The sequence below is a fragment of the Oreochromis aureus genome, linkage group 17 (assembly GCF_013358895.1).
Source record: "Oreochromis aureus strain Israel breed Guangdong linkage group 17, ZZ_aureus, whole genome shotgun sequence".
NCBI lineage: Eukaryota > Metazoa > Chordata > Actinopteri > Cichliformes > Cichlidae > Oreochromis > Oreochromis aureus.
This window is the reverse complement of record NC_052958.1, coordinates 6,124,638-6,151,580: the sequence shown is the minus strand read 5'-3', so window position 1 is coordinate 6,151,580 and position 26,943 is coordinate 6,124,638. Positions and strand designations below refer to the sequence as shown.

The 26,943-nt window shown below is 42.3% G+C and overlaps 2 protein-coding genes and 1 non-coding gene across 10 annotated transcripts; 2 read left to right on the top strand and 1 right to left on the bottom strand.

Annotated features, from left to right (window-relative positions):
* Positions 1-233: 233 nt before the first annotated feature.
* On the bottom strand, positions 234-8,355 carry zbed4 (zinc finger, BED-type containing 4). Of its 3 annotated transcripts, XM_031758493.2 has the most exons (3): positions 7,259-7,408; positions 4,792-5,026; positions 234-4,593 (listed from the first exon to the last, which is right to left on the bottom strand). In XM_031758493.2, exons 2-3 carry the CDS (start codon positions 4,831-4,833, stop codon positions 1,051-1,053), a joined length of 3,585 nt encoding a protein of 1,194 aa, XP_031614353.1. In that variant the 5' UTR covers positions 4,834-5,026; positions 7,259-7,408; the 3' UTR covers positions 234-1,050. The 3 variants fall into 3 exon arrangements, with proteins under 3 accessions (XP_031614353.1, XP_031614352.1, XP_031614351.1); XM_031758492.2 differs by lacking the exon at positions 7,259-7,408 and adding an exon at positions 8,222-8,355 and having other exon boundaries at positions 234-5,026; XM_031758491.2 differs by having other exon boundaries at positions 234-5,026.
* On the top strand, positions 7,404-26,943 carry brd1a (bromodomain containing 1a). Of its 6 annotated transcripts, none has more exons than XM_039600994.1 (13): positions 7,404-7,472; positions 9,477-10,878; positions 10,976-11,144; positions 11,465-11,596; positions 11,720-11,848; positions 15,329-15,641; positions 15,747-16,067; positions 19,342-19,923; positions 20,335-20,476; positions 20,681-20,814; positions 23,712-23,821; positions 24,235-24,389; positions 25,109-26,943. In XM_039600994.1, the coding sequence occupies exons 2-13, from the start codon at positions 9,494-9,496 to the stop codon at positions 25,290-25,292; spliced, it is 3,756 nt and encodes a 1,251-aa protein (XP_039456928.1). In that variant the 5' UTR covers positions 7,404-7,472; positions 9,477-9,493; the 3' UTR covers positions 25,293-26,943. The 6 variants fall into 6 exon arrangements, with proteins under 6 accessions (XP_039456928.1, XP_039456929.1, XP_031614355.1 ...); XM_039600995.1 differs by lacking the exon at positions 7,404-7,472 and adding an exon at positions 7,515-8,255; XM_031758495.2 differs by lacking the exon at positions 7,404-7,472 and adding an exon at positions 8,465-8,603 and having other exon boundaries at positions 10,976-11,132.
* Positions 15,049-15,121, top strand: trnak-cuu. Its single transcript has one exon. It is a non-coding gene; the product is annotated as a tRNA-Lys (tRNA).

Below are 26,943 nucleotides of genomic sequence, written 5' to 3'. Positions count from 1 at the left end.
GAAACGAGCTACCACACTTTCTCTGTGAAACTATTTTGTCTTCTGAATAAATCTTTGTATTTTTTTTTTTTAGCTCAGAGGATAAAAAAAGAAAGTTCACTGAACACTGGAGATGCTTAAAATGAAGTGAAAACATCTGAATTCTTGTACTCGTGCGCCTTAAGGCACCCCACACTAAACACCAGCTTTTGATAAGACACCAGTCTCATTGATAAGAACAAGACTCTACGATATTGTGTAAGGAAAACCTTTATTTACAAATGACCAAAATTTGCATGTTTCCAGTCTCAATGCTAAAACATTTATGAAATTAGGTTCAGAAGTCATTTAATATAAAAATGTACAGTACATTGTTTTACTCAATAATAAACCCATAATTTAAACCCCTGGACATAAACTTAAATTGTGCTTGAGAGACAAATTGTATATTCCAAACAAACCCCATTATTCAGAAAATACAGCAATATTATACATGATCTTATTAAAAACATATCAGCAAGATAAAAAAAATCTAATTCTAAATGACAGTACCATGAGCCACAAATTCACAATGAAAATTAAATAATATAAACTTAAAATATCTTTCAGTCACAGCATTTATTTATTTTTTTGGGGCCATGTTTTCATTCAGAAAACAACTCTTATCTTTAATCATAATATTCAAAAAAAGCATCCTGACGTGATCTGCGCAATTTCAACAATATTTACAGCGTTTTTGACCTGAAGTAGTTTTGGATAAGGCACAAGGAGAGAGTAGACAAAGGAAAAACATTGATTTAGAAGCAAACACATTATCACCAACCCCTACAGCTAGAAAAACCCTCCCTCCCTGATACACTTCTGAGACTTTTCATCACAACAGCTCCAAAGTGTTTTAACAGTAGTACAGAGAATACAATAAAGCCTCGATCTGGCCTTTGCATTGAAAATCAGTGTATTCAATGATATTTTACATTTTGCCCGACAGAACCCCACCCCCCATTTCACAGCTATGCAACTTGGTCCTTAAATAAAGGGTTTTCAAGTTAATGCTCAACAAAATAATTATGATCAGTACTGAAAATAAATCAAAGGGAGGTTGACCTTGAGGAACAGCAGACCCTCCATGTTTTCTAGCAAAGGCCTGGGCTGATTCAGGGCACAGTTGACACTAGCTGTGCTGAACAGTGTCTCTGCTGGGACGACGCTCGGAGGGCAACCCACGTAGCGGGCGGCTACTTTGGCAAGATCAGGCCATAGGAACTTTTTCAGGTTCCAGTAGTCAAGGGGGTCACAGCTTTGATCGAGTATGTCTTCCTCAAGATACTCCAGCACTGCCAGCTCTGAGGACTTTGGCTTCTCCTCGTTTTTTATCTTTTGCCTGATGTCAGCCATCAAGGACCAGAGGTTGTCCTTGTTCGAATTCGCGGTGCTGGATGAAACGTTGGCCTCGTTGCAGCCGTTGTGCAGCAGAGGCTTGACTGAAACTGAGGTAGAACAGGACATGTCCAGCTCCCGGATCAGGTCTTGTTTACATCTTTCAGCTTCTTCCTCTGTGAACAATGACGTTTTGTATCGCGGGTCCAGCATGGTTGCCCAGATGTATTGAGGGTCGTGAAGAGTTGCAGACATCCTGCTCACCATCGCTTCCTTTAGAGACTTCAGCATGTTGTCTATTCCCACGGTCTCGTCAAACAGCAGGTCTATTTTTCTGTTGAGAATATGAATGAGTGGTATCACTTGTCCCAGAGTGGCAGTGCGGTTGCTCATCTCCCTGCAGGCGACTTCGAAAGGTTTCAGTGCATTGCAGACTGACAGCATTACTTCCCACTGATCGCAGCTGATCATTTCCCTGAAATTGCACTCAATCGACATCTCGTCAATGGCTTTCTTTTGCTCAACCAGTCGCTCCAGCATGAAAAAGGAGGTCATCCATTTGGAAGGGACGTCCTGAATGAGCTGGTTCTCTGGCAGCTGATGGACCCTCTGGAGCTCGGCCAGCTTCTCCTTGGCCTTTGCTGAGCGGTGCACACGCTCACAGATCTTTCGTGCAATACTCAGAAGGTTCTGAACCATTCGCTGGCTCTTTATGGCTTCACTAACAATGAGGTCGATGGTGTGTCCAAAACACTGCATGGTGACGTGACCGTGGTCCTCCAAGGTGTTTTTGATGGTGGTGTTGTCTGTTACAGTGAACCCCTTTTTCAGCCCTGATGAGTTGATCCAAGAATCCCACAGATACTCGAGCTGCTTTGGGATGTCATGCATATCGTGATCAGAGTCTATTTGTGAGACACTTAGGAGAGCAGAACAGTGAAAGTCTTGACCTTGGGGTCTGACACTTGACTCGTACGTCGCCCAGTGGGCGGTAAGGGTTAGGTATTCCCTTGTCTGGCTACTGACCCAAATACTAGTTGTGAAGTGGACAACACCACCTTCAGCTTCTTTCAGGTGGGTCAACACAACCTCCTTCACCCTTTCGTACATATCTGGTATGGCAGTGCTGGTAAAGTAAGAAGAGGGTGGTAGAGAATACTGAGGCTGGAGGTACTCTAGCAGTCGATTCAGTCCAGCATTCTCCACCATAGCTGATGGCTGAAGATCCAGTGCGAGCATTTCTGCAATAAGTTTGGTGATTTTTTTGGCAACCGGGTGGTGTTCATCAAATCTCTCACGATTCTGTTCCGTTTCATAAACAGAAGTGTCCATGAGCTCTTGTTTAACATGAATTTCAGCAGACGGCACATCACCTGAGATAGTATTGTTACTTTCAAGAACATGTCCGTGAAACCTCTGCATGTGCCTGAAAAGGCAGCTTGTGCCGAGGTTTGTAGTCTTTTTGCCTCTGCTAATTGTGCGGCTACAGTGCAAACAAACCACCTTTGTAGGGTCAGCAGGCGAAATGGAAAAATGATTCCACAGTTTTGACGTCTTTTTACTGAAAACAGGCAGGGTTTGTGGTTTTTTCTCACTAAGGGGACTCTCAGTTTCTTTGGCTGAAACTGGATCTGTTGCACTGAGATTGGTGTAGGGATGAGGGGAAGATTCCTTATCATCTGTGCTTTTTTGGTTTTTGAGGACATCTGGGTGACGTCTCATTAGATGTCTCATTAAGCAGCTTGTACCAAAATCGCCCCGTTTCCCCCGGCTGATGACACACGGACAGTAACGGCACAGTGCTTTTAACTGGTCAACAGGTGACACTATGAAATGGTGCCACACTTCTGATTTAACCCGTTTCATGATCTTTTTGTTTTGCTGAAAAACTGAATGATCCTGATTGAGGCTGGGGCCTTCAGAGAGGTCACATGGTGATGAAGTCAGGGGTGTGTCCTCCCCATGAGTTTTGAAGGAGAGGTTGAGTGTGGTCTCCTGCCCTGAGAGATGCATCACCTCATCAGATTCTTCCTTTATATCCATGCTTTCGTCCATGCTTTGGGGTAGTTCATCTGATATGGTTTCTGGTGATGATGGAAGAAGGGGTGATTCTTTTTTGAGTTCCAGTGGATCTTGTAGTTGAGTGCGGGACAGCAGCGAGGGCGGGTTAGTATAGGGCGGTGGAATGTGATTTCCCTGTCCATTCTCCTCAATTACAACTTCTTTGTGTGCCCTCCACATATGCCGGATAAGACAGCTTGTCCCCAAATCCTTTCCATTTTTACCCCTACTGAATTCATTCATGCAATGAATGCATACTGCTTTGGAATTATCAGCAGGCGACAGGTAGAAATGTTTCCATACAGCTGACCTGCGACGGGAGCTAGAGCTTTTTGGGGTCCCTGGAAGGCGCTCGGGCCCTCCGTCTGACATGTCTTCGGCATTGTTTTCATTGGAATGTGAGGATGGGAGGGTGCTGCAAACAGCGTCGGCATTGGTGTACGGTTCTAGTTTTGGTTCGACTTTGGGTAACACTTCTTTGGATGACAGGTCTGAATTTTCAGCTGAGGAGGTGGACGGTGAAGTGTTCTTTGAGGCAGAGCTAACAATGCTATTTGTCAAGTCTCCGTTTTTTGGTGAGTTTGGGGAGGGAGGTATCAAAGATGAGGCAAGAGGGCTAGTCAGATTATTTGAGGATGCGTCGGCTCCTTCTTGCAAAAGCACAGTGGGGTGAGCCCTTCGTACGTGCCTCATTAAACAACTCGTGCTGAGGTCTTTTTCGTTCTTACCCCGACTGAACTCTTTCATGCAGTATAAACAGATTGCTTTGGTACTGTCTCGTGGTGATATGCAGAAATGATTCCATGCTGGAGATTTTTTCCGTGGGTTGGTCTGACTCCTCATAGATGACAAAAGGCTCTGAGTGACAGCGTCCATGGCGACATCATAAAGGGTGCTTGTGTATCCACTTAGTAAATTGCTATAGTCATCGCCATCTTTAGTTACAAAAGGGCCAACTGAGCTTCCAAAGGGTAGCCTGTCATCATCCTGGGTTTCTTCCTCCATTCCATTAGCATCCTGGATCTCCCCTTTGCCATGTTCACTCAATTCGCTGCCATTTTCATACTTTTCACTCTCTGCATTTCCCTCGGTGTCAATGTTTAGGCATTTGTCTGAAAGAGTGGGAGAAGCTGCAGCACTCTTATTTGCTGTGTCTGTCTCAAACAGTCCGTCACCCTGAGAAGAAAAGTTGAAACAAGGAAGAGAGTCTTTATCCAGTGTTATTGAGGAGCAAGCAGGTGACTTTGCATCAGCAGTTTCACGGGGGTTAATGCTGTAGGATTTGAACACATAGCCATCCTGCCCTTCAATTTTCAGGCAGGTCCCTTTTGCCTCTCTTTTTCTGCGTTCTATGGAGCCATTAGGTTCACTGACCATTTCCTCGCCCATATGTGAGACCTCTTCCTCCCCATCCATGGCAGCAGCCCAAGCGTTTCTGTAGAATAGTCAGGTCTGCGGTGTCAAATGCAATCGCTTTTTTCAACTGTGGTCATCGATACAGCAGCTCTCAAGCAGGTGTTGGGATGTGGGTGTTGCCGTCCAGGACACAGAGCGCGTGCTCGTCCCTCTCCATTTATGACTGGAGTAGCTCCACTCCTCCGTACAAGACCTAGAGAAAGATAGGGAGCGAGAGAAAATAGATCAGATAAGGGTATTCTAAAAATAAACACGACTCCAAAAACCAGTAACACAACATGTTGTGCCATAAACAACAGATTGTACTTTCATTTAGCCACACACAGCCACAAGGAAAGTATAGAGATTAAAAACAAAACCACTTATGTAAATCAGGTTTCATTAAACGTACAATTCACAACAAGAACTGACCGCTGATTGATTTGACTCTGCAAGCACTGTTGTGGTAGTAGTAAACATAGAAATTTTGATTTTGCAAGGGGTAAACCATTCTGTCGGAATAGACACAGACAGGTTAAGGCTTAGTCTTCCAGTATTCAGGTGCAGCTTGCACTTTCAAGGATCATTGTGAGGCTCAAGTATTGCGTCATAGCTTTTAAATGCACTCGGCTACCTAGGAAATTCATGAGCAGAGCAATGCTCAAAGTGTATTCCGTTGAATTTCTGCTTCATGCGATCATCATTCCAAGTTGCAAAATCCTGTACTTCCACAGCTCAAGACTTGATAAAAATCTTTTGACACAAGTAATGCTTTGGACCGTTTCCTCATCTGATTGTATTAAGTAACATATCAGATTTATGTACCACTAAAAATATGCTGCACAACAGCCAAGCTGTTTAAAACTTCACTCAAGTACATCCTTGAGTATGTAGATATTATATTGAAATACTTGAGCAGTTTATGAGCAAAAGCAAACCTGTACAACTGCAAGCAAAACACTTTGAGTACTAACCTACAATGTAATAACCTTTTTTGGTATAAAAGTATGATAATCTGATATAATACAATTTTATATACCCAGGTGCAACAAGCAAGTGAAAAATTAAAGGAAAAACATAACAAAAACTTTTATTATCGTCTTGTCCAACATGTGCTGCCATTTGGTGTTTTCACAACGGTAGCTTTCTATCACATCAGCACAAAATCTCCCTTGAGTGTTATATTCAGTTACTACGAAAGCCACAGCATAGGATTTACTCATAATTTCAATATTCAATTCATTCCTGTGAGCCCCTTGAGCCTTATTGGTGGAGGCATTTTCATTCTGAAAGGTGTTAAAAAACTAATTCAACCTGACTGCAGACACATAATAGGCCATGGGATCAGGTCTAATGTGGTCCATTAGGAATGACAAATTAATGTTATGCCTCTGTTCCATTACCTCAGTAAAATTTGGCAGTAATATTTACTGCCAAATTTATAATAACATATAATAACATAGTGCAACTATGTGGCAGCTAACTGAGAGAATGCTGTGTAAACCAAATAAAATAAATTAGGGTCAATGCTGAAGCAATTTTTCCTTAACTACAAAATTCACTCAGTTTTAACACCCAAATGTGTGCAACTAAAAAAAAAAAAAATACACCAGCTCTGAGAACATTAACGTAAGTACTCGCTCACATGTAAATCTGGTTATTTTAAACAAACAAAAAAAGAGAAAAAAAATCTAAAATTCACATTTAAATCAGATATCAATCACACATTAAAATGTGCTCCAAAACAGCCAACTTTAAAACTAAATACTAGTACAAGATGGGGCTTTTAAATGTAACAAAATAACCAAGTAATTTTCTACGTGAGCAGTGGCAAACCAGTTTTCCGGGTTTGGCTAAAGCGCTAGTCAGGAAGATGCGAGAGGACAGCAGAAATAGCCAACGCTAACTAGCCTGCATCTTCTTTTAGCAGAGAACTTGTAAATGGGTATTTAGACACCGGCTTTCGACTCAACCCCCAACGAACCAAAAGTCACACTTACCATTAAACTTGCACCACCAATATAAGCCAATATGTTCTATAACAAACATTACTGGCAGTTAAGCTACATCATCAGTAAACACCACGGTGGCTATCCTGGTGCTAACTGGCTTAGCCGCAAGGCTAATAACAGACAAAAAACCACGCAGACACAACACTTGGGTGGCGTGGATTTGTATCACAAAAAAATAACAGCATTTACAACTATCTTATTAGCCTTGCATTACCCCGAGGAACACGTTCAGCACATTTCGGACCACACCATGACTGCTAGCTGGTTAGCTGCCAGCTAGGCCACACACAGGACACACTAGCTAACCTGGCGAGGCAGAACCCAGCCGTGGCGACACACGAACCACACGGGATCCGAATCAGATCTAGACTCACCTCGACGTCCTCACCACATTCAGCCCCTTTCACACACACACACGAGTTCGGTATACTTACTGTTAAGTACGGCGACTTGTTCACTGGGTTTCGGTTCCTAAACGGTTAAATATGACACATTTGATTGATCCGGAGGGGGGTTCACTTTTGTTGCTTTTGTCTCCTGGTTTGCTAGCAGTTCGCGTTCGGCCGAAGCAGCTCCACACAGCGACGGACGGAAGGAACAGGTTTTAATGATGTCACCGGGCACTGGGTCTCCAGTATGGCGAAGGGGGTAATAAATTTCAGTATTAAGTTACATAACACGGTGTTTTACTTTGACTTTTTACTAATTATAAACTGAAATGTTTAACTAGTCCGTTCTAATGATAGATTCAGTGACTTCATTTGCATATTCAGTTAACTTGTCGACCCATTTACACCACCTAATAACCTATTTTCACAGAAATTAAAATTATTCGATTTTTAGAAATTTACGTATGGTGCAGGTGTAACAGGGAAAAAAGTAACACATTCATTTGTTATTGCGAAATAATAAATCAGTTAATTAATAACTTTTCGCGTGTGTTGCGTTCACGGTCTGGAGCGCCACGTTGGGGTCCAAATGAAAAAGTAAATGCAAAAGATTTTAATCAATGCAAATTATAACTGCGCTAAACCGAGGGGGGTTCTTGCCCTTAAAAAAGACGTCTGGGCCCAGCGGACCGGTCACTGGGGTGGGGCATGTTGTTCTGCTTGTGTCCTCCAACCTGTCCTCTATTACTACAAGAGCAAATAATAACGCCAGAGCATGACAGACAGGCATGACACTCTGAAAGTCTTATCCGCTGCTCTTATGACTTGATAGCCACGGCCCTCAGAGTCAAAACAGACATGTCTCAGCTTTCCTTACACAGCGCTACTGTCCGTATTCGCGCTTTGTTAGGTTTGCAGCTTTGTCTTTGCAAGGCTAGTATGGTTATTACAAAAGGCAACGCACTCTTAGTGTGACAGATGGGCTTTTGTGTGAAATCTACGACTCACCACAGACATGACCTCCAGCGTCACACGTAGACCGGTGCGTACGGGTGGGAGTTGTCTGCTGAAACGCATTGTTGTGTTGGGGGATGATCCGTTCGTGCGGCTGCTGCTTCTCTTACTGCTATTTGCCTCTGCTCGACTGTGGCTAGCGAGTGACTCTAGCCTGTGAATGGCCCACACAGCAAATACTTGTGCGCTTTGTGTAGAGTTTAATATCGAAACTTCAAGGCACAAAGCGGCCTCTTCCTCTTTTATTAGCAACTGAAAAGAGCCCCGTATCGCCCGTTGGATGAGAACATTGTGCCCGGAATTAGCGCCACTTAGTAGGCCGTGTAGCCATTGCTTTGTAGGACTGCTGGCTAGCAAAACTGCTCGTGAATTTGAGGTATGTGCTGGGTTTTATTTGCTATGCTGTGGTCGGTGCGTTGGCGAAAGGGGGACATGTTGTGCAAATGCAAATGCAAAAAAAAAAAAAATGTTAGGCTTAACTAGCTATTGTAGCTATTGTGCGCCTTTTAAGGGCTATTGTTTTTTTTGTTTATTTTTTTTTTACGCCATTCGCCCCGTTTAGCGGACGGTTAGCGCCGTCTGCTAGTTAGCTGGCTAGCTAATGTTATTGTTAGCACCTTGGCCACTTTGGCTGCGAGTCCTTGCTGAAAAGGCGTTACACCTCTGCAGCAAATGGGCAAGTGCTCACTCCTGCGCTCCCATATTGCCCCGTGTAACCGCCTCCCTCCCCAATTTAAATGCATGGACTCATTGACAAAATTGTAACGTAAAAACTGGCTGCTATGTTGTAATTCACAACACAGCTAATCTGTGTTTTTTGGGGGCAGGGACATCGGTGAAAACTGGAGGTTTCTTTTGCCCTCTTAGTCACCAAAACTCTGTTAAAGTACTTTTTAATACATTTAACCCGCAGAGTGTTGAACTTTTTTTTTTTCCCGTGTTCTGATTTAAAAGACATAAGTTGGAATAAGAAGGTGTTGCTTGTCAGTTAAACAGGTACACTTATTTTTACCAGACATCTTATTTGCGTGTTTACACTTTAGTTTCGTCGCAGTGTTGAGCATAAAAGAAGCTGTATCAGGGAATTAAGTCTGTCTTTAAGTTTGCAGTGAAATTATTGTATTTTACTGTGATTAGGTAAATAGCCTAATTTTCTAATGTAACTGTTATGACCTTTATTTGAAAATTCAACTGGGATGCTTCCAAGCATCGCATACACATTTCTAACCGCTATCATGTATCTCCACAGCAACACGGAGCGTCAAGATGAAGAAGAAGGCTCGGCAGCACCGGGTTGCGGTGCAGAGGCCGCCATCTCCTATCAAGCCCTCGCCCAACAAGCAGATCTTGACCTATGCCCAGGCGCAGCGCATGGTAGAGTTCGAACTCGATGGTCGCATCCACCGGCTCAGCATATATGACAAGCTGGACGTGATCTCGGATGATGACCCCATGGTGCAAGAGATAATGGAGTGCACCAGCAATAAGGAGAATGCGGAAAAATCGAAGCAGCAGGTCCTCCTGAGGTCAGTGAGACTGAAAAACAAGGAGAAGAAGAATGCCGCACTTGCCATCGCAGGCCATGTAGAGGGAGGTGGACACCACGCTGGTAGCCACGCTAGCCCAAAACTTCCAGAGCCTAAATTCCGAACTGTAGAATATAATCTTCCAGCTGTTCCTAAACGCCCATCTGCCTTTTATAAATACATAGATAAGACGGAGGAAGAACTAGATGAGGAAACAGAGTATGACATGGATGAAGAGGATTACGCCTGGCTGGATTTGGTCAATGAAAAACGACGAAGTGAAGGGGTTAGTCAGGTGTCTCACAATGTTTTTGAGTTCCTTATTGATCGCTTTGAGAAAGAATTGTACCTGGAGAGTCTGGACAAAGGGAGCGAAAGGCAAGCTCCTATCGATGATGATGCTGTCTGCTGCATCTGCATGGATGGAGAGTGTCACAACAGCAACGCGATCCTGTTTTGTGACATGTGCAACGTGGCCGTACACCAAGAGTGTTACGGAGTGCCCTACATTCCCGAGGGTCAGTGGCACTGCAGACACTGCCTTCAGTTGCCGACTCAGCCAGCAGAGTGCATCCTTTGCCCTAACAAGGGCGGAGCAGTAAAAAAGACTGATGATGACCGCTGGGGCCATGTAGTCTGTGCCCTCTGGGTCCCAGAGGTGGGCTTCTCCAATACCACATTCATTGAGCCCATCGACGGCATCAGCCACATTCCTCCAGCGCGCTGGAAGCTCACCTGCTATCTCTGCAAGGAGAAAGGGGTCGGCGCTTGCATCCAGTGCCACAAAGCCAACTGTTACACTGCCTTCCATGTCAGCTGTGCCCAAAAGGCTGGTCTCTTCATGAAGATGGAGCCGATCAAAGAGGTGACAGAAACAGGAGAGCCCACCTTCTCTGTGAAAAAGACGGCGTACTGTGGAGCCCACACACCTAACGGGTGCGTGAGGAGACCTCTTGCCATCTATGATGATTCCAAACTCAGAAATGGACTTTGTAAGAAGGGGGACAAGGGCAAAGGACAGTCAAAAGGAAAACAGAAACAGAAGAGTAAGAGCAAGAAGCCCGAGCCTGAAGTGGAAAGTGAAGCTGTACCACCTGCTACTGTGCCTACTTTTCCTGCTCACAGGTATATTTCGGTACACTTTTTTTTTTTTTTCTTCAACCTTGTACTTCAGTGGGAAATACTTTTGGTCTTCTAAAATCCCTAATTTTCATCCCTCTAGGTTACAAACCATTCTGAATCAAGTATCAATACAGAAGAAGAAAGTCTTTGTAGAGCTGGTCCTCAGTTACTGGAGACTGAAAAGGCAGTCCAGGAATGGGCTGCCCCTCATCAGACGCCTTCAGACAAGACTGCAGTCACAGAAGAATGTGCAACCGGTTTGTTCCTCTGTCAGTTAAGCGCACAAGACTTGTAGCCTTCATTTATCTTTTTCCCAAGGTTTTCAAATATGTTGTCTCATTATTTGCACAGTCATAAATTATGCTTTTGTTACAATTTAATGTTTTCGTTCAACACTTTACTGCTTGTGTTAATGAGATTTTTGACCATGCTGTGTAAATCAATAGCAGTTTGTTGTGAAATGGGCATCTTATGTGCCAAATGAAAGAAGTTGCATTTGTTTGTTGAGAATTTGTGCAAGTTCATAATTTTCCGGTGTTCAGTTCTTTAATGTGTCTTATGTTTTTTTTTATTTCCATGCGTTCCCCAGAGGCAGAATGAAGAGGAAAGCAGGGCACTTAAGGAACAGCTGAAGGAATGGCACCGCCTCCGACATGACCTAGAGAGAGCCAGACTGCTGCTGGAACTAATTCGCAAGAGGGAGAAGCTCAAGCGGGAAGAGGTCAGGATAGGGGAGTGATGCATGGTTGGGCAGAGTTGTGCTTGTCTTAATATCTTAGAGAAAAAGTTCAAACAAAACAGAAATGTGATGATGCTCACTGTTATCTTTTGTGTTTTCTTGTAGATTAAACTGCAGGAGACGCTTCTAGAGATGCAGTTAACACCATTTAGCATTTTGCTCAGAGCCCTCTTGGACCAGCTCCAGGCAAAAGATCAGGCCAGGATCTTCACCCAGCCTGTCGATGTCACTGAGGTGATATGCAGCAGATATTCAAACACTTTCCGTCTATTCTATCTATGATTGTACTTTAATTCACACTGTAGTACTGTTAATTATTCTGTGCAGAAGTTTAAAACCGTAGGCTTCTTTCTGGCTCTGCCTTGTTTCTGCCAAGTTCCTTGCTGTGTTTTCACTAATGACACATACAATTCAAACACAGAATAACACATGGGATGTGCCATGTATCATTATGCCAGCTCCTTGAAGAAGAATAGTAGATAAGAAAAAGTGCTGACATGCTTGTAGGAACAACTGTAATATCTGGCAACACCCTGACAGACAGATAGTTAAGGTGTGTGCCAGTTGAGATTTATATAGCACGAAATCACAAAAGCTGCTGCCTCAAGGCATTTTGTATTGTAGGATGAAGATCCTACAATGTTAGAGGGAAACCACAACAATCTGACAACTCCCTATGAGCAAGCACTTGGTGACAGTAGGAAGGAAAAACTCCTTTTTAAAAGGAAGAAACCTCTGACAGAACCAGGCTCAGGGAGGGGCAACCATCTGCTGCAACTTGTTGAAGCTAAAGGGAAAGAAAAGAGAACAGAGGGACTTAAGATGCCAGAAGACTATTGGTCAAAAGAACTGTAAAATTTGGCTATAAAGAGGGCTTATTGTAGTTTGTCTGCTATATATAGTTACAATTGTGGCAGCTCATATTAGACTTGTGTGAGAAAGTGAGACAGTTACTCAGGCTTCAGACTGCTTAAAACTGACAATTTTAGACATTTTCTCACCATGGAATGTTTATAATATCATGGATAGGGCATATAGTAAATCCCAGGTACATCAATCAGGGTGTGAGCACAGCAGCCCCATCAGCCTGCCATCTAGACATTTTGTCTGTGAGGGGCAGCCAATTAGGGCTGCCACAAACGATTATTTTGATAATCGACTAGTCACCGATTATTTTTGCGATTAGTCGACTAATCAGATCATGCATCCGTTGGACGTAAAACGTACAGCTTATTGCACCAGCATGCATCTGCTCTTATATAACTATCATTAGCTTACAGCTTTAAGTGTTTAAGGTATGTGCCAAGTAAAAATAAAGACAAGATGATAGTTTATTAAATTTTAATGACATTTGCAGATTGTTTCGGTGGAGTTTAATAAACTCAGCTGTCTGCTCCTTGCTATCTAAAATATAACGGGACCCCGGAGTATATTCTCAAGCATCTCACACTTCTGATAATCAGTTGTCTGCTTGACGTTTATTTAGCTGCTGTTTAAAACCTATAACTTTAATCTCCGCCAAACCGATTTACTCAGGAACAAATAAAATACTAAAAAAAAGCCAAACAATAACATTTGTAAGTTATCTAAGTGACTCATATACGTTTAACCTGAGTAGCGAAAGACCGCGGTGGGTTTGAAAACGATTTGCCGGGAGTCCGGTGTTCTCACGGGCGCTAGTGAGCCTTGCCCCCGGCTAGCTATCGAGCTAGTGGGTAACAGACGTCTCCGAAAACGTCGGAGCGCTTTTGAAAATATGTGGTGTCTTGATAAACTGAGCAGATATTTGCGGTTTACACAGCTACATTCTCGCCTGAAAACATGTTAAATATGTTAAAGTTATTTTGTGACCCAGAAAGAATAATAAGAGTAATATTAAAACTAACTAGCTGCCGCCATTGTTGGAAACTGAGCTGGGCTGCGCTATGAATTCTGGGACGGAGCTACTCCTCCTTCTTCTTCTTCGGGGTTTAACGGCAGCTGGCATCCTTGTACATGCAGTGCTGCCATCTTCTGTTTCAGTCCGTTATTACACTCTTAAATCCTACTACTTATTCCTGCGTCTTTTGTGATCTTACAAAGCTTCAAACGACGCGTCGACTATTAAATCAGTCGTCGACGATTTTGATAGTCGACGTAATCGTGATTAGTCGACTAATCGTGGCAGCCCTACAGCCTGAAAACTGGCTTTAAGTGAGGGGGGCAGGGAGCTGGGAGTTAGAACCTAGCAGCTGCACCAAGATTCAGCTTAATGATAAATATTGGTTGCTCTTAACTGTGAATCTAGTTGAGCTGAAGAATAATGCCATGGATTTAGAAACGATCATAGTGGGTCCATTAAAGAAAAACAAAAATAAAAAAATATATGGGGCGATTGTGGCTCAAGAGTTGGGAGTTCGCCTTGTAATCGGAAGGTTGCCGGGTCGAGCCCCGGCTTGGACAGTCTCGGTCGTTGTGTCCTTGGGCAAGACACTTCACCCGTTGCTCACTGGTGGTGGTCAGAGGGCCCGGTGGCGCCAGTGTCCGGCAGCCTCGCCTCTGTCAGTGCACCCCAGGGTGGCTGTGGCTACAATGTAGCTTACCATCACCAGTGTGTGAATGTGTGTGTGAATGGGTGGATGACTGGTTGTGTAAAGCGCTTTGGGGTCCATAGGGACTAGTAAAGCGCTATACCAGGGGTGGGCAATTCCAGGCCCCGAGGGGGCAGGTTTTAGATCTCACCTTGGGTCAACACACTTGAATCACATGATTAGTTCGTTACCAGGCCTCTGGAGAACTTCAGGACATGTTGAGGAGCTAATTTAGCCATTTAAATCAGCTGTGTTGGTTCAAGGACACATCTAAAACCTGCAGGGACACCGGCCCTCGGGGCCTGGAATTGCCCACCCCTGCGCTATACAAATACAGGCCATTTACCATATGCACTTTAGCTGCCATGCTGTTTGACAAAGCTTCAAACTTGGCTTATTGGTTCAGATTTCTAAAGTTTTCCTTGTGTTTTGCCTTTAGTTCCTTTTTCTGACTGTCAGATAAGTGTACCAGAAATGGTAACACTGACATAAATTATTTGTGGAAGTCAATTAGAACTACTTTTGTACTCTGGTAAAGTAAATTTTATGTCTGTGAACATCATGACTATAAATCATCGACACACAAAATAAGACTTTAGAAAAAAAAAAATTACTAAAAATTTTCTATTCTGCGTTTCCTTACACATTTGTTAGAAGCTTAACGCAAGCAACCAGCGCTCAACTGCTTGCTCCAGTCACATGTTCTGATCTCTGTGACTCATGTTAGACATTACTCCACCCCACCCCCCATCCTGTAAAAGTGTTAAGCAATGTGACTTCCTGTTAGGGTGAATGTGTAACAAGAGCTCATGGTCTGCTGCATGGTCGGGAGGCTTTGGAGGTGAAGGGTGCTCTTCTTCATAAGCCCGGCTAGCTCAGTCGGTAGAGCATGAGACTCTTAATCTCAGGGTCGTGGGTTCGAGCCCCACGTTGGGCGCAGCTTTTGATCTTGAATCTGTTAGAGTAGGTTCCTGATTCTTGGAATAGACTCTGTTATTGGACAGTGGGTGGAATTTCTACATGGTTGAATTGCTGTCAAGAATCTTTAATTTAAAAAGCCAAGTTCAAACATTGCTTAATTTTTTTTAAAAACATTATTAAAAGTAATTTACAAAATATTCATATTTCTGATGCTTTCTTGTAGGTGCCTGATTATCTCGACCACATCAAACACCCGATGGACTTTTCCACCATGCGGAAACGCATCGATGCCCAAGGCTACAACAACTTTGATCAATTTGAGGATGACTTTAACCTCATTATTGAAAATTGTATGAAATATAACTCAAAGGACACCTACTTCTATCGGGCTGCTGTGCGACTCCGAGACCAGGGTGGGGCCTTGCTCAGAAAGGCCCGTCGAGATGCAGAGAAAATCGGCTTTGACACGGAGAGCGGCATGCATTTTGCAGATGCTCCGGAAGTCAAAGCACCACCATCGTTTTCTTGGGAGGATGGTAAGGGAAGAGCACGCCTCTCTGAATAACTAGTTATAAAGTAGTTGTGGTCAATCTATCTTCTGATGATTCCTTGTTTGTTTTTTGTTTTAATTCTCTTCTTAGTGGACCGTTTACTAGTACCAGCTAATCGGGAGCAGCTGCCTCTGGACAAGCAGCTGCAGCAGCTACTTGAGAAGTTTGATCTCACCTGTGCCATGAAGTCCAGCCCTTCCCGCAGCAAGCGGCTCAAGTTGCTGAAAAAGACCATCAATGATGTGCGCAACGAAATGAGCCTGAAGAGAGTTCTACCCTCTCACCACCACTGTTCTTCCTCATCATCTCCAACAGCTTCAGCATTGTTTTCAACAGCTCCCTCCCTCGCAGAGCTGGTTACAGCTAAGGAAGAAAGACTGAAGCCCAATGGGCACTTCTCCGAGGATGACGGTATGTGTGAATGCTTTATTTTGAAGTTGGTTTTCTGCTTGACCCACTGGTCGTCACAGTCTCTGCGATTGTAAAGAGAATCACGAGTACAGGTCAAAGGTCAGACCTAAGTCTTAACCTAGCCTAACCACAACCAGAAAGTCCCATGATGTTCTCTCTATAAAGCATGTCGGGAGGACGGGAAAATCACAATATCACAGTTTAGTTTTAAGAATGATTATGAAACCTGCTCTGTTTATATGGAAGTGAGCATTTCTGTCAGATATGATGACGCTTGTAAATTGTATACTATGTTGATGAGGTGAAAGCTCTTAGAGCATTTTGATTATTATATTATTTTCTAACAAGTAGCTACTTTATATTAATGTTTAACACACGTTTAGAGTAAAATTTGGTAATTTTTCCACCCAGGAAGCTGTTTCAAATTTACAAATGGACAGATAAATAGATATATTTCTAGTAGAGAGGTTACAATACCAGAAGTGTAGTAATGTAGTAATCAGTAATCATTAGTTGTGTTAAATCACTGACATGTTGGTGACAGACTGTTTAATTAATATTGGATGTGATGCAACCACAAAGGTAAAACATGCATTCCCTGACTGGTTGGTGGATTCCTGGAGGATGCTGTCTGCTGCTGGGTAAAATTGGAGGATGTTTACACATCCCCAAACATACAGTCATCCTCCATGTGGTTGCTTTGTTCCAGTCACCTGTAGGAAGATGTGCCCTTGTCTGCAAACATTCTTTAACTACTAGCTGAGAGATACTAACAAATGTCACACAAACCAGAAAGGAAGTTTCTGTTGCACGTGTTGGCTGCAGCCCTGAGACACAGCTTTTACTTTGAAGGCAAACTTCTTTTACAGCTTCACTATCACTCAGAGTGTGTGACTAGCATTCTCAGACAAGTCTGCATATTTCCTGCTAGTGGCAGGTAAATGCAGATATCTGTAAGTGAGCAAAACAATCCCAAGGAGGCTTTCTCCCACTTGGTCACAGAGTACATGTTTTTCCTAGCGACCAGTGGCTGCCAGATGGTCATGCAGCAGACTGTGTAACAGACACTTTATTCTCTGTCACTACACTGTCACACTCATCGAAATGGCAGACAATTGAACATCACATGGCTCGCGGTCACGTGGCTGCAAAAAAACCCAACAAAAACTATTGTTAGGTATTGCAAACATTTCAGCCTATGGAACAAAGCCGATTTCACAATAACAAACAAAATGGACAACAAGAATAATATTTTCATACCCGACTCTTACTGTCTTTGTTATCAGCAAATTGGAGTGGAGCTATTGTGGTATCTACACTATTTGTGGGTGTCCTCCTCCCTCTTAATTTTGTGAGGCTAGGTTAGAATCCTTAAAGATGTAGGCGGCCCCTGTCATTTCCTAGGAGAACTGCAGGCTTGATACATACACTGCTACCTATAATACTAAAACACACGTGTTGTTGCATTTTTCAGAAATTTGGTCCCAAAAACAGTTTGTCATGAGGCAAGATGATGGCTAACTATGTATGTTTACAGCCACAGGAGACCAATATTCCCTACTCATTTAATAATAACATTTGTATGTGCTTTGTATAATCATAGGTATCCATAATAAAACATTCAAATACAACAAAGCTATCTATTAGGTGATATTTTTCAAACTTGGATTGGTTCTTGCCTTATTTGCTCACTAATTGTAAAATAATATCTGAAACATGTGATTAGGATTTTGTTACTATACTAAACGTCTTTGAACATGACCAGGAATCTCGAAGAAACACATACAAGCTATTAAAGTCCAGGGTTTTGGAACATGTGACCAAAAAGACTGAAGCAGAAAAGCCACAAATTGGTGCATAAAAATTGACCTGAATGTAAGGAGAGAAAAAAGATGCTCAGATGTTTGCACCCTCTCCCCTCTAATTTCAGTCACAGAAATGTTCCTTGCTTTAAGCACACCATGAGTGTATATTTTGATAAATAAACAATATGAAAAAAACCACTAAATAATTACTGCAGACTCCCACGAGTCTGACTGTAGAAACGAAATGTATAAAAATACAGTATTGTTTCATTTTTATTCAGGAAGAGTTTCACAGGCGGGTGAAAAAAAAACTGTAGATGTGTGAAAAACAAAACTCACTAGCTTTGATCTATACTCTGTAAAGGATGGCTAAACTTTAAAACTAGAATTGTTCAAAGAGCTTTCTGATACACAAAGCGATTTGTGAAGTCTTTATTCCGACTCGCTGAACCAAATCAGAACAACTCGAGGTTTACTTGTCATTGGTGGTTGTGCTTTAGCATCAGATAAAAGGTGTTATTGCTAAATCCCGAAAACACTCGTGTGTTCCCTCTTGGAACTCATCCCTGAATGGGTCTGAGGAAGTGGCATTGTCCACATCTATGAAAAAATAACCTTCCAGCATCACCAGCAGCATCTTTTGACGTGGTGACGCACGCACGCACGCACACATGCACACGCACACACAGAGTGTGACTGCAGTGGCTTCCTCAAGCTTAAAGCCACTTATTGAAATTAAGAGTTTGCAATTCAAAGATGGCATTACAATGTGCTAGTGCAAAGGAAAAATTCATTGTTCATTTTCTTTTTTTAATAAAGATGACCCTGTTTATGCTAAACACTGCTTGTTTTACTTGTATGATAAACACAAGGTCATATAATAATGTGCAACATCAGCATTTGTGCAAACACAAGGAGAAAGTGTGGGCACTGCAGCAAATTATTGTTAGTGAAAGGTCTCTGTCATGGACACTTTAGGATTACATTTTGTTTTTTTATAAGATGGTGTGGGCTTCAAACAGTATTTATACACGTGGGACTGTATGTTGAACTCATTGTGTCAGTGGTTAGTAATTTAGCATTCCTTTACATTAAATATGTAAAGTATAAAACTTAGATGTTTAAAATCATTTTTCCACAACGAATACTGTTAGACCCGTCTGCTGCTGCAGCACTGGGAAGCGCTAGTGGTTCATATAGTTTAATTTTGTATTTGACTCATGTGCAGCTCTCCATCACTGTAATGCTAATTGGTAATTGTGCAGTGCCTCAGCCAGAACAGTCCTGCACCCAGGAGGAGAGACACAGAGAGACCTGTACAGTAGCTAACTAAATAGTAGTTGCTTTGGTCTTTAAAAGAAATCCACTGTGCTTAGTGGTTCACTTAAGCCTGGCAGGCGACTGAGCTACCACTACACTGTTAGAACCCTGTGTGATGATAAAGCTCACCACTGTTTATTGTTTCACAGGAGATAAGTCTCTTCCTCCAAAACTGGAGCCATCGGATACCATTCCTCCCCTCATCCACTCAGACACAGATCCCGAACCCCCCACCCTAAAACCAATAGATGCCGCCCCTGACTGTGAAGACAAGGTTCACGGCAAGCGAGCCAAGCTGGATGGGGAAATACCAGACCTGCTCTCCTCTCCCGCATGCCTCAATGGCCATGCACACAACAGCCTCCAGGACCCGTTGTTAGAAGGTGATGTGAGCGTGGTGGCAACGTCGACCCTCGCAGAGCCCACAGGCGCGGTTAACCGCAGAACCGCCGTTCTCTTCCGCAAGTCGAAGGCAGCCAGCCCGCAGAAGCTACCCAGGAGCGGAGACGAAGAGTCCGACAGGACTGACGGAAAAGAGGGCGAGGAGGAGCAAGATGAAGATGACGCACAGCTAGGTTCCAAGTCCTTCCTGTCAGTGGTCATACCCAGGCTGGAGACTCTGCTTCATGGCAAGAAGAGGAAGCACAGCGGCAGCAGGGATGCAGAGGAGGAGGGTGGAGAGGAAGAGCGTGAAGAGTCGGGCGAGTCTCCAGTTAAACGACTCGACACTGGTGAGAAGTTTACTGAGGAAGTCCTCTGAAAACAGGATTTTAAATAAACATTGATTGATTCTCATATAGTCTCTTGTTTTAAAGTTCTTACATGGGATAAATTCTGCTTTTGTGTTCTGGTATTTAAGAAATAGAAAGGTTCTGATTAAATTACTACATTAATATTGAGCTATACCTCCAACGTCTTAATCTACCATCACAAGCAATGCAGAGAGTTGTCACAAAAGTCATCTAAGTCAGTCCTAATTAACAACCCTTGTTTACTCCTTTTCATCTGTTGGGTTAAATCAGAGAATGGCTTAACAATCTGTAGCTTGATCATCGATATTTGACAGGAGTGGCTGGGTTAAAGATTGTGGCCTTTGGATCTCAGTCTAATATTTTTTGAATTCGCTGCTCTGCTTCTTTTAGGCCTGCCAAGTGGTGCTCTTCAGGTCGAGGAGCAGAAAAAAGTAGAAGAAACCAGCAGAACTAGTAGACCTGTGGAGCCTCGAAGACGCTGCGCCTCTGAGTCATCCATATCCTCATGTAGCAGTCTGCAGGGAAGCACCAGGTAAAAATTTTTGTTCCCCTCCCCATCGATAATCTGCAGCTGAATACAAATGAAGAAGCAGCAGATAATGTAACACAGGCCTGCTGCAGGCAGTTTGCCTGTTTAGGCAGCTGTGTATCTGATCTATATTATCAAAGCATGCGTGCCACCAGATATTTTTGAAAGTTGACTTTGTGCTGTGTTTTTCTTGTGTTTTGCTTTTAGCACCATTCTCAGTCTTCCAAAATGTGGGAAGGGAAAACCTGCCTTAGTCCGGAGAAACACTGTGGATGATAAGAGCGAATTAATCGCCTGCATCGAAACTGGGAATTTTGCAAAAGCTGCACGAATCGCTGCTGGTAACGTGACCAGATTGTCAAAAGAATTTAAATGCATGTGTGGGGAGTGGGTAGACATCTTTCACAGAAATACAAATAATAACTATTTTAAATTGTAATATACTTATTAACTTACTCAGTCCTGCAAACAAAATCGATTAAAACCATAGTGAAACTGGGTTTTTGTGGTAAATACAAGGATAATAATAGAGAGGAAACTTTTTTTTTTTTTTTTTAAACAACTTTAGGGTGTAAACAGATTTTACGAGTAGTCTTTAAACTTGGTTATTATCAGTCTTTTCAATTCTGTTCAGCGCTTTATTGTAAGATAAATATCCTCTAAGTCAGGGGTGGGGAACTCCAGTCCTCAGGGGCCGGTGTCTTACAGGTTTTAGATCTCACCCTGGGTCAACACACCTGAATCAAATGATTAGGTCATTACCAGGCCTCTGGAGAACTTCAAGACATGTTGAGGAGGTAATGTAGGCATTTAAATCAGCTGTGTTGGATCAAGGACACATCTAAAACCTGCAGGACAGTGGCCCTTGAGGCCTGGATTTCCCCCACCTCTGCTCTAAGTTATACAAAGAAAACTCCAAGAATCAGACGGCCCCCTTTGAGCAAAGCACTTGGTGACAGTGGGAAGAAAAAAGACTTGTTTTTAACAGGAAGAAACCTCTGGCAGGTCCAGGCTGCTGTGAACGGTTTGTGGTGAGGGGAGGGAGACATGACAAAAGACACACTGGTCGTGTCCAAATTCATGGGCTGCATCCTCCTGAGGACGCATTTGTAGACCGATTACGTCACAGGGCCGCGCCGAAGGCTGTCCAGATTCATAGACTCCTCCGAATGCAGCCCACAAATGCGTCCTCCTTTTCCCCGAATTTGAAGGATGGGTCGGTTGTGTCCTTCGTGGCCCACCATATCCCAGAATTCATAGCGCGGCCCAGCCAAACTCCAGTTTCCAACAATGGCGGCCACTACTAAGTTTTAAAATTACTCTTATTAATCTTTCTAGGTCACAAAATAAACTTTTAACATATTTTCAGGCGAGAATGTGGGTGTGTAAACTTGAAATATCTGCTCAGTTTATCAAGATATCGCATATTTCCAAAAGTGCTTCGATGTTTTCGGAGACGTCTGTTACCCACCAGCTCGATAGCTAGCCGGGAACTCGAGGGTCACTGAAGCCGCCGAGAACGGCACAACTCCCGGCACATCATTTTCAGATCACCGCGGACTTTCGCTACTCAGGTTAAACGTAATATATAAGTCACTTAGACAACCTAAAAATGTTATTGTTTGGCTTTTTTCAGTGTTTTATTTGTTCGTGAGTAAATCGGTTTGGCTGAGATTAAAGAGATTAGATTAGATTAGATAAAATAAAACTTTATTAATCCCCCGGGTGGTTTTCAAACAGCTAAAAAAACGTCAAACAGAAAACTGATTAAACAGAAGTGTGAGACGGTCGAGAATTTACGCCAGTGTCCTGTTATATTTTAGATAGCAAGGAGCAGACGGCTGAATTTATTAAACTCCACCGAGACAGCGGTGACGTTAATCAGAAGGCTAGACCGTCCAATTCCACAGCCGTTTACTTCCGGCCTACCCGACCTTCTGAGGACCCGGCCCACATAGACCGCAAAGGCCGGGTCCTCAGGAGGATGCAGCCCATGAATTTGGACACGACCACTGTAGAATAGAGCCAAAGATTAATAATGTTGAAAACAATGCTGAGCAGGTCATTTACCTTGAAAGCAGAAACTAAGATCCCTTTAGAGAAGTTTATTTTTGAGGAAGCTGTTGTTTGGGGATCATAGTATTCATTTCAAATATTAAAGACAGCTTTTATTGTTAAACTGCAACCAGATGGGATTAAAGCAAAAAAACAAATTGAATGAGAAGCAAAACAGTTTTGAAAATTCCTGTTTTTATTAGATTAAAACGTTACCCTTAACTAAACATATGACAGACAACGGCAGGTTAACCGTCCACGTTATTTTAACAGCCTACATTTAGGGAGTTTCTTTTATTTGTTCTTGACGACCATGCCTCCTGGCTATTAACTGTTTCTTACTAAGTCAAGTGCAAAAAAAGTTATACTGAATAACAATAGATTTTTTTTTTTCAAAAGACATTCAAAATGAGTCGTTGACCTGGTTGATTATATGTCAATTTGCAGCCTTCTCAGGAAAAAAAATTACCCTGATGATATAGATGTCTCAAAGTTTCACAAAAAAAACTTCATGCATAAAATATGATTAACTTATTATTAAAGGGTTAAAATTTCTTCTTGACCAAAATATACAGTGTGTATCGTGACAATCCAATGTAAATATGTGAAAATGGGATCATATTAACAACATTAACAAAATATTTATTGTAGTCTGTTTGATTTAGTACGACTAGTAAGTAACATTGTTATGTATACTCCCAGTTGTCTGCTGGTCCCGTACGTTTCAAAACGTCTCTGAAATTAAATAATGTGGCTGAACGGTGTTTTTGTGCTACTGTGTGTCAAAGCGCTCCCAGAGGTTTAACTTGATTTAACCAGCAGACACCTGGTATTCATACATACATATAAAATCAGGGTTGGAAATTAACTACAGCTACCAGCCAAGTTCTCGTGAATTTTGGCACTGACTGGCTAGTCTTTATACGCTGCTGCCACCGTGGCATCTAACCAGTCAGCATCTGGAGACTCGGCCCTCATCTGAAATTCCCTTTTGGTTAATTAACAGCTGAGGGTGTCTGGTAAATTTTAATATCTGCCTCTCACTGTGGCTCCCAAAGTTAATTTCCCACCCTGATTTGGTGCCCCGGCACTTGCAGCATGGCTTTATTTTTTTTGAAATGTGTTTCTGTGTGTGTTTAAACTCTCACACATAACTTGTCTGGTGTTGTTCCCACTTCCATAGAGGTTGGCAACAGCAATATTTGGATGCCTGCTAGTGCTGCAACTGTTGCATTGGAACCCCTAAAGCTAGTTTGGGCCAAATGTAGTGGATACCCTTCCTACCCTGCCTTGGTGAGTGCTTGTGGGAGAGAAAGCATGACAGTCGCTGACTCTAATCTTTTTATTCTGACGTTTTTTTTGCCTCCTTCCCAGTCTGAGGACACACTGATAGCAAATATATGACACTTTTATCCCACAGGACGAAGCAGTCCTTTCACTACGGCTGCTGTTTTCAGCCGCAACGTGGCCAGATTGCTACTTGTAAAAATATTAAGTTTTTCCTCTAGGTGGCAGCATTTCTCTGTAAACCAGCAATTTGAGCTTTGCATGAAGGGACAAATGAGGAAGCAAATTTTAGTGGCACAAGCTGGTAGTGGAGGTGCATGTGTGTAGAAATTGCAGTCGTCTCTCTGCTATATCTTTGCATTTGTTTTATAAGTGTGTGTGTTTGTAACGCCCCCTTTTACCTCCCCTACTGCAAATAGATCATCGACCCCCACATGCCACGTGTGGGCTGCCAGCACAATGGGGTCTCCATCCCCATGCCCCCCCTGGACGTGCTGCGTATTGGAGAACAGATGCAGTACAAAGCAGAAGAGAAACTCTACCTCGTCCTCTTCTTCGACAACAAGCGCAGTTGGTGAGTGCCAGTGTCTGTATTTATCAGTAAGTAAAGTGGGTAGTTGGATCATTGAAATAGTGTACAAAAAACCTGCAAAACCTCACACCTTCCTAAACACGCACATTTATTTTGGCATGACTCCCGTTACCGTGCAGAAAACCTTTTAGCTTTCCTGTATGTACACTTGGGATGCACTGATTGCAAAATTTATTTTTTCTGCTTTCTTACAAGAACATTTTCTATATTAGACAGAACTGACCTGTGTTAGTCTTTCAGCTCTTCAGCACATCTTTTTTTTTTTCTTTTTTTTTTATAAACCAAGCACAAAGTTGATATGACACAACAGCTAATTAGTCTCCACTGATGCTGGTAAATACCAAGATATCTGCTGATATGTCACAGGGCCAGTGTAGACATTAACATTTCTAATAATGATAAAACTGTCATAATTAAAGCTTTTTGTGAAGGGGAAAATAATTATAGATGCTTATGGTATTCCATAAATATTACACTTTTTTTTAAGAGTTTTTTTGTGGTCAGTTACTTTAAAATAAATAAATAAATGAATAAATAAACAAAACCCAGAATATATATGGTTGCTTGTCATGTTAAGGTTTTAGCTTTTCTCCTGCTTTTTCCTGTTAGCAGGGTGCTATTTTCCTGTCAAGAATCATAGGAAACATTGACCTCTAGCTGCTTTTCCAATAATGTGACACTAGTGTTGCTTTCCCCTACAGGCAATGGCTTCCTAGATCCAAGATGGTTCCTCTGGGGATAGACAAGACCATAGACAAGATTAAAATGATGGAAGGACGCACATCCAGCATCCGTAAGGCTGTCCAGATCGCCTTCAGCCGTGCCATGAACCACCTGAGCATAGTGCAGGATGAGCCAGTCAGCGACCTCAGCGACGTGGACTGACTCTGACTCTCTGCCCTCGCACACAAACACACACACAGATTTGTACCTCTCCTGTACCAAATAGCTTGTGACTACCCTCACCCTCACACCCATCCCGGACCCCCTCTGTCTCTGCAGGAGACTGAAATGTTTACTGGGCACCTGCTGTAACAGGTGGTGTCTCTTCCTCATCCATTCCTGTCCGTACACACTCCTACCACGTCCCGACGGGATACGGCTGCTGCTGAAATGAATGTGTCGATCTCTGCTCACCACCTCCAGGCTTAGAGACTGCTATTTTTGTCATCCCACCTTCCCACCCTCACTCTAGTCGACCATGACTGCCGTTTTATCATTTCAAGGCAAAAAAAAAAAAGTGTCAGTGATTAATTTCATACGCTTTTGGTAGTCTTTTACCAAATCAGTCTGTGGTGTCAAGACTCGGAGTAAAACGAAAACTGTCACACTGACTTAAACTTTAAACCGTTAATTTGGCATCCAGCCACAGTCGTCCTTTTGCTAAAAAGAAAAGTGGGCTGCAAAACTTCTCAAGTGGTCGAGATCGTACATTTCATGCTTTCACAGAGGCTTTTTACTGGCATCAAATTTGTGGCCAAAGCCTGTGTTGGTGTTATGGTTATCTTTACATTCTCAAGTCAGCTCCATTTGTATTGTAAATGTAAATACTGTGTACAGTTGGCTGACATTAACTTATTTTGTAGGTTTGACAGGAATCGGTACTGTACAGGTGTTTTCTTAGTATTTATACTTGACGCATTCTTGGCACTAGGGGGAGTGCTGTTTTGCCAGTGCTGTGTGAACAAGAATTAAAAAAGTAAAACAAACGCAAAAGCCTTTGTATTAAGGAGATTAGGGCTAAATTGTCATGTTTCTGAAAAGTATCAACCTATTCCCTTTTTTAATTTTTTTTTTTTAAGTTATTGAAGTTTCTATCATAAGCTTCCATTTGGCATTAAATCATTTTGTATTACAAATAGTTTTAGTATATTTTTGTTCATATATATACACACACATATATATATATATATATATTATATATTTATATGATTTGAATACATAGTATACAGTTTGTAAGCCTCTGAAACTCATACAGGCAGTGTGTGATGTTGTGGACACAACATACGTTCTCAAGAAACCAAAAGAAGAAAAGAAAAACAAGAAAATAACATAAAACAAAAACATTGCTACCCAGAAGTCTTTGATTGATTTCTTTGTGTGATGTGTTGAAACTGTTGCCAAAAACAAAACAAAAAAGGAGAAAAAAAGTGTATTTCCATGTGATACATTTGACTGTTACTTGGTTTTGCTGTAGTCGTAGGGAGATGTGCCTGCGTTAACTTATTGTAAAGTATTTGCATTACTTTATATTTGAGGAAAGATGTGCAAGCTGATTGTGGTAAAGTGGCACATTTTGTGGTGGATACTTGCCTTTTTAAGTAACTTTTTTTCTAACTTTTTTTGTAGTTGTAGACTTCCAGATATTTTATTTTATACTCTTGCCTATTTTTGTTTCTTTATTTCTGGGTAGCATTGGGTAGTTTTGGTATATTTCATTTTGTATTTAACTGTAGTAGTTTTCTTTTTTGTTTGTTTTGTTTTTTAATCAGATGATGCAAAAATATTGCTGGGACTGTTTTTTGTTTGTTTTTTT